Source organism: Protomyctophum bolini, assembly GCF_963924005.1.
Source record: "Protomyctophum bolini genome assembly, chromosome: 11".
Taxonomy (NCBI): Eukaryota; Metazoa; Chordata; class Actinopteri; order Myctophiformes; family Myctophidae; genus Protomyctophum; species Protomyctophum bolini.
The window spans coordinates 18,909,944-18,918,189 of record NC_137872.1 but is presented as its reverse complement, the minus strand read 5'-3'; the positions used below and the strand labels follow the sequence as shown (position 1 = coordinate 18,918,189).

The window sequence follows — 8,246 nt, the reverse complement described above, 5'->3', positions numbered from 1 at the left end:
TTGTACTTTTACTTAATTATTTGAAAACGTTTAGTTAGTAGTTACTTTGTAGATGGGTGATTATTATTACAAAACATACATTACGCACCTCTGCCATATACATTTTGGCCATTTGAAAATAGCCGATCTACAGACTCACAATCCATCTCATCGCAACACATTGTGAGCTTGTAGATCTATGTTCCAAAGATTTGTATACATTTGACAACATTCTGCACAACGAGTACTTTCTACTTTTGGTACTTTAGGCACATTTTGTTGTTGTTGTTACAGAGTATCTTATTATATCTCTACATTGCAGTATTGATACTTTTACTTGAGTAACAAATGTGAATACTTTTTCAAACACTGTCAAAATGTGGGTCCTCACAATGAAAAGGCCTGAGAAAAATCACGGCTCTCCGTTGCAGATAAAGTCCCCCACCCCACCCCCCGGACAGCTTTCCACCGCCGACACCCAGAAGGACTTCCACCATGGCCAGCAGCCCCAGCAGTGTCAACCTGGCCCCCGCGGAGGAGGGACGGCAGTCGCGGCGCTCCAGCACGGGCGCCGTCACCTCGCAGCCAGCCGGCGCGGAGCAGGACCACCTGTCGGTGGTGAACGAGAAGACAGAGGCCAGTAAGTTCAGCCTTTAATATCTGAGTTGTCTTTACTGTTGTCTATCTCTCAAAATCCCCATACATGGGAAAGCTCCCATGTACTGAATGTTGCCCCAGGTCTCGTGACATCACTATGACATCTACCCACTTAGATCTCCATGTATGGAGCTGACCTGTTCTGACATTCCATATGTTGATCTGACCTCATAAAACGCTGTACACTCAAGACATGCTCCTTAAATGGCCAGTACAGAATTCATTCATGTTGATCTGACCTCCCCATGCCAAAGCACCAGTGCTCGCCCAGCAGTCTGCAGTCAATGTCTTACTGGTACTGCAGAACTCCACATGTCTTACTGGTACTGCACAATATATCATTATCGCATCGTTATGCGCAATATCGGTATCGCAAAAAAAAAGATAATATCTCGACCGGTCAAGATAATATCTCGACCGGTCGAGATAAATACTTTTTCTCACCATGGCCACTCCAGGGCTCTATATTGATATTGCAATATTTGGCATACATTTTGTGCAGCCCTACAACACATAACAACACCAAGACAAAACATCAAAACAAACACCGTCCCATCAGCGAGGGACATAACTTCTACTAAAAGAAACCTTTTCCCATTTCAACGTTCAGTCAGGACAACTCAAGAATGTTTGGAATATATATTTATTGATTACAAATGAGCAATATATTTATTATGGTTTGGCGATGAATTGGATCTGCTTTTAGGTACTCAGATCAAGCGCATCAGTCCCAACCATAGGGACTCCGAATCCCCGTACCTAACAGCAGATCCAAAACGACAGGTGGTAGCGGGGTGGAGGAGGGTGAGCAGCAAAAGTTTAAGCAGGCAGCATGAGTTTGAAGTGACGATGTCAGGGGAGGATCAGTATCATTTGCTATTGTGAGTGCTAAATGTGTGATGGATTTGTTGTCCATATCAGAAAATGTGGGTTCATATCATCTGGGTTTACTGTATCTTTAGTCGATACTCTGTTTCAAAGGGCTTTATCATACAACAGTGTTTGCGATGCGAGCTTGTACGTTGTACTTGCACTTTTGCAGTGCGTGTGTGTGTGTGTGTGTGTGCGTGCGTGCATGCGTGCGTGTGTCCGTCCGTCCGTCCGTCCGTGCGTGTATATATATTGTTAATGTATGATTTGTAATAATAATCAAAATCTTCAAAGTAACTAAAGTAACAAAAACTAAAGTATTGAAATTAATGTAGTGGAGTAAAAGTACAATATTTGGATTCGAGATGGGGTGGAAAGTAATGGAAATTGGAAATACTCAAGTTTGTACGGTAATTGTACGGTACCTAGATAAATGTACTGACTTACTTCACACCACAGCACACAGGTTATGAATGGCTGTCGTAAACAGTACATAGAATAAATGTGTATGTAATGTGTAATGCCATTGGGGATGCAGTGCTCTGACCTTGGAAAGGCATCTCTGTGGGATATGGGAACAAACTGTTCTGTAACAGTGGATACAGCACAGCAATAATCATAACAGCAAGGGGTATCAGCTGTAACACGTTGCTTTTTGGGGAAGGATGGCGCTATTGCTGAAATGTGAATTTGATATATATATCACTTCTTAAACACATTTTTAAAGACGTGCTTTTATGACTCGATCAGTGTTTCGTGTTTTTCACTTCTTATATCGCACTCTGATATTCTTTTTATGCATTTTAATTATATTTCTCACACCATTTTTTATGTCGCTTTTATGTTACTATTACAAATGTAACTGGTGTTATTGCTGGTGCCATCCACAGATGTTCCATTATCCTAACAGCAGAACTCTACACCTACAATGTGCAAAACATCTTTGAATAGTTCAACTAGCCAATCTACATTGACACGTTGTGAGCTTGTAGACTGGCCATTTTAACTATTCAAAAATGTTTTGCAAAATAGTAAAAAAAATGGCAAAGAGGTTTAGGGATAAGAGGTTTAAAGTGGTGACGAAAATGGAGCCCATAGTCTTTTAACCTCTATCTTTTAAATCTGATTGTTTTAGGCTAAGTGCTCAATGTTTTATAAATGAGAATGTGTTCTTTATCGAGAGTGACAGTGTAGAAAACCACGCACGCACAGACACACGCAGGCGCATGCAGACGCACACACACACACACACACACACACACACACACACACACACACACACACACACACACACACACACACACACACACACACACACACACACACACACACACACACACGTACGGTACACATACACACACACACCTCATCTCTTCTGTGTGGTGCAGGGAATCAAATCCCCCAAAGATCCAATTTCCAAAGGAAAGAAAAAAACCCTCTGCATTGATGGTAATACAATAAATCTGCATTGATTTATTACAAAAAATGATATCGCTTCCATGGCACGTGATGGAGGTGTGTCCATGATCTGGCAGAATTGAACCAATCAAATAGATTTGATCCTGTTTACAAGATACATGAAGGACTACCTCACCCATGTATGAGCAGATTTGTGCTTGTCACAGACATGCGCAGAGCATGTTCAGTCAGGAAACTCAGTGCAGTTACTGCCGGCCGTTCTTTGGGCCGCCTCAGCATCACGTTCTCATTCACATGATTCACTTCATCAAATGCACACAGTCATTCCATTTTCATACCGGCTATTTAAACTGGAAGTTTGCACTGCTCAAACGGCTTGCTTGTTCGCTGCTGCACACTGATACTGCCGCGCTGCTGTCTGCTTAAACCTTTGCTGCTCAACCTCCTCCACCCCAGCTACCACCTGTCGTTTTGGATCTGCTGTTTAAGTACAGGAGATTCGGAGTCCCTATGGTTGGGACTGATGCGCTTGATCTGAGTACCTACAAAGCAGATCCAATTCATCGCCAAACCATAATAAATATATTGCTCATTTTATATTCAATTTGTCCATTCATGAGTTGTCCTGACAGAAAATTGGTCCCCACTAATGCTCATTGTTGTAGTGGACTAAAAAGTACAATATTTGCCTAATATATGCAATGGAGTAGAAATACTTTGGTAAATATAACACTGGACCTCACCAATCAATACTGGCCATATCATTCATACCATCATGCTACTGACATGATACTGACATGCTACTGGCATGATATTTAGCATGATACTGACATGATTTTAGCATGATACTAACATGCTACTGACATGATATTTAGCATGACACTGACATGATACTGACATGATACTGACCATGACACTGACCATGATACTTACCATGTTACTGACATGATACTGACACAATATTTATCATGACACTGACATGATTCTGACTAAGAAAGTGGAGGAGTGAAACCTGAGTGGTCTAAAACCGAATGTTTTCCCAGATTGCTGACCATAAAAACAGAGTTTATTCTACGTTCCGCTTCCCAACCGACCCTGACCCCCCCGAAGACACACTACGCCCTAAAAGCCCTCCCCCTGTGGGACGAACAATGCCAAAGAACAAGGACACAGTTCATGTTGCAGCATTCTATATGCTAAGCAATACACACAGGTCACTTTCACAACATTCGACATGCTGACAAAAATGCTTACAGTACTGTAGGTGTGGAGGCACTTTCCATCTCCATTTGCTGCATGCTACGGCTATTCTCTCTCTCTCTCTCTCTCTCTCTCTCTCTCTCTCTCTCTCTATCTCCCCCCCTCTCTCCGTAAAGGTTTGTTTCTGTATTTTCCTAGCATTATTGTTGTTCATCACTGTCACTGCGCTGCTATAAAAAATCAGGGGAGCAGAAAATGTTTACTTTTATTATGTACCTGCACACAAGACGTACAACAATAAATAACCTTAACCCTAAATGCCAGCATTTTCATCCAAGACCCATAGCCACCACCCCACAGCCACGGTCTTGTTTCATGTTTTCTTGTTTCAATTTTAATTTCTTTCACCATAGTGAATCCTTCATGGTTTGGAAGGACAGTTTTTTTCAGACGGTTAAAAGGGCAGGGGCTCAAGCCCCCTAATGTGTGCACGTGCCATGCCACTCAATGCCATTTCCACTCTCCTCCAGGTAACGGCATCGGTCCTGCGTCGGGCGACTCGTCTCCCCTGGTGTCCCACGTGTCGCCCAAGCCGCTGTATGCTGCCAAGCCCGGCGGCCAGCACCAGCATCGCACGCGCCTAGGCAGCCGCTCTGGCTCCCTGGCCATGAGCTCGCCCCGGCCTTCACTCACCCGCCGGCCCAGCGCCATCACAGAGGGGGGCCTCGGCGGAGAGAAACCACGGGACTACCTGTTCCTCTCCATCCTGTCCTGCTTCTGCCCCATGTGGCCCATCACCATCGTGGCTCTCACCTTCTCCGTCATGGTACGAGTGCAGCTGCTCCTATCTCTTTTAGTTTTTGTTTTTTTTCGTCAAATTGACGCCCTAACTTGATCGTACTATAAGCGTCACACAAGCAGATTCACAAGCTCGAAATGTGCCGCTTTGAGCTTATAGATCTTTTGAATATGAACCTGAAGAGTAGGTTTTCACCCAATGTTGTTGCTGTCTCGCGCTGCAATGGAGTAAATTAAGCATAAATGTCTCTCTTTAGCATTGTGTCTTTGACAAACAACGCAGTCAAATCCCAATTGTTCATAAAGCATCATTAAACTTTGTTTTTATTTGGCTTGTGTGTAGTTATCTTGAAAAGGAGAATGCAAGCACTCAAACAGTTAAATAATTTAGTTCACATTTGTTGGGTGTGCACACCACGGCTCTGCTGATTTGAAACACTTGCTCAAAAAAGATCACCATGCACTTGAATTGACTTACTTGAATTCCTTACAGGTTGTCTTATTTATTGAAGACCAAACAGCAGTAAAACACACCTGACGTTTCGGCCCAGAGCCTTTAATGTCCACCTAGACCGCTCTGTGCGAGGCACATAGTTTCCTCTTTATAAATGGCACACTGTGTTTGATGTGTTAGTAATCACCGGAGTTTGGTATATATAACGAGAATACTTTTTTGGTAAACGAGTAACCTAACGAGTTAACTTATATTTGCAATTATGAGTAATCCATTACCTAGTTACCTTTTCCAAAAACAAGGCTGTTACTAGTTACATTTAAGACCTATATTCGCGATAGATTTATTCTTACCTCCCGTTGTTGTTGATCGACTCTAGAGTGGTGTTGGTTGGGCGCTATAATGTAATGGATTAAATAACCTGGGCAATTAAAGTGTTTGAACTGGTGGTGTGGCCACATAAAAACATAATGTTCTGTACACTTGCGTGTGTGTGTGTGTGTGTGTGTGTGTGTGTGTGTGTGTGTGTGTGTGTGCCACATGTCCCCACAAGTATAGTAGAATTTGAGAAAACAATTATTTTGTGATCCACAAGAAAAATGTTGTTTCATGGTTACGAAAAAGATTTTCTGAGTTAGTTTTACGGTTGGAACAGGGGGCACCGTGGCACAGTTGGTAGTGCTATCGCCTCACAGCTAGAAGGTCCTGGGTTCGATTCCCGCTCGGGACGCTGTGGGTGTTTCCTCCTCCAGGGCATCAGTGCCCATACCCGAGGCGGGGTTGGCGAAATTAAGGGCCCCACTGTGTGGACTGTGGAGTTTGCATGTTCACATTAGATAAATGACACAGGGGTGAAAAATGGCTTACGGTTAAGAATGCATCAATACTGCAAAAATGGCCTTCATAAAGTCTCCGTACTAAAATGATGTGTCCTCACAATTATTAGTAATACAAACCTATCTGTGTGTGTGCGTGTGTGTGTGTGTGTAGCGTGCCACAATACTTTTTCACCTTAATGAAAGAACACAGTGTTGCTGTTAGTTTGTTTACTGGTGTCGTATACCTTCCTGCACACCGTCAGCTATTTCACAGCTTTGTGTTTCATTGTGTTTTTTGGATGCAGTCCCGGAACAGCTTGCAGCAAGGCAACATCGACGGGGCGCGGCGTCTGGGCCGCAACGCCATGGTGCTGTCCGTGGTGGCGCTGGTGGGCGGGATCGCCGTCATCACCGCAGCCATCGTTATGAACTGGGGAGGTAAAGCCATCGCACACTGCCAGAAATATCACTTTTATTCAGTTCCTTTTACTGAGGTTCAATTTTTGCCTCTGATTTAAGCTGTAACATACCAGTATATATATATACAGTATATACGGTATGTATATATATATATAGTTTCTGAGGGAAAATGTACTAGGTAGCAGTAGGGGTGTCCAACCGATAGCCCTTAGCCGTTAAGAAATTTGGTAACCGACAACATTAACGGCTAATGGTTAACCGATAAAATTAAAATAAAAGCCCATGGGGCACCCTTCTCTCTCTCTTCTAACTTCCTCCACGTTATTAGCCTATTAGCCAGGGGGCAAAGTGTATATGTGCACTGCAGCAGCCACCGGGCTTTCGCCAAACTTTGGTCAAATTAACTATCATTGCATCTATCATTGCATATCATTGCAATCATGTATGTATTTATAATTGTATTTTACGGATGGCACAGGATGGTGGCCATTGCGCTGTCTGTGTGTGTCACTGTATTTACGCTCATGAACTGGCTACTGAAGTTTACGCATGTGGCTTACTGTTGGACTCACCACAGAGAGCTATTTGACAATTTGTGCCACTATATTGGCGAGGAGTGGAACGTTAATTCACTCTAATCGACACAGAGTATGCACGACAGACACTGCAGACAACCTGGCTGGTAGGTAAACTAAACGATGCGTTGGAGGACGAGGCTTGGTAGCCTAGCTGCAGGCTTTGCCAGACACAACGTGGACTCACTCACGCCTCCTCCCCGCTGTGATATCGAGGAGGAAGCGAGAGTAAATCCATGTTAATATGGCCAAACCAGGCTAGAGGCTTGTGAACTGAAGGTGCGTTCAAACTTGAAAATATTTGTTTCCACTGTCACTTCACTTTGGTCGCACAGGTCACTCTTGACCGGGCGGTCATGCAAGATCTGTAGCTGAGCTGTCTTCGTCCTCCCTCGAGAGGGATGTCTGTCTGTCTGTCTGTCTGTCTGTCTGTCTGTCTGTCTGTTTGCCTGTCTGTCTGTCTGTCTGTCTGTCTGTCATATCATACTGTAATACGGTATAGCATAAAAGAGATTCATCAAGGAGAGTGACTCCCAGTACTTAACAAAATAAAGCCCCGGCATACTCCCACACACGTTTTTCCTCAGCCTTATGTGTCATCCTTTCAGGACCTTCGTCAGGACATCCTACAGTAGCAGCGAAGCAGTGGATGAATAATAGATGAAGGCAGCGGTGTATGGTGTCCACAGGAAGTGGGTGGTTCTGCTGTGGCCCGCCAAAGTGAATGTGGAACTGAGGTCACAGACAGAGCGGGAAGAGTGGGACGAGGTGTGGGCTGAGATGAGATTAAAAGCAACGAGAGGGAAGACACCCAGACTAGAGTGCATTCTGGGAGCACTGATTCTCCATCAAGCCTTAACATCCTTATGCTTTGTTCACACTGGCAGCTACTAAGCTATTGGCTACCATTCATTTTCAATGGAAGCCAGCGACATGAAGATACAAAGCTACAGGCTACCATTCATTTTTAATGGAAGCCAGTGACATGAAGATACAAAGCTACATCTAACATCTGGTACAAAACATGCAACAGCTACAAAGCTGCAAATAAGTTGA

The 8,246-nt window shown here is 43.8% G+C and overlaps 1 protein-coding gene across 1 annotated transcript in view; it reads left to right on the top strand.

Annotated features, from left to right (window-relative positions):
• Positions 1 to 474: 474 nt before the first annotated feature.
• Positions 475 to 8,246, top strand: part of LOC308323332 (trafficking regulator of GLUT4 1) — a gene marked incomplete at its 5' end in the record, with an annotated part of 8,244 nt that continues 472 nt past the window's right edge. Inside the window, 3 exons of the mRNA XM_080775053.1 lie at positions 475 to 619; positions 4,656 to 4,951; positions 6,501 to 6,633. Of these exons, the coding sequence (XP_080631179.1) occupies positions 475 to 619; positions 4,656 to 4,951; positions 6,501 to 6,633 (574 nt within the window). The remainder of the gene's footprint in view (positions 620 to 4,655; positions 4,952 to 6,500; positions 6,634 to 8,246) is intronic.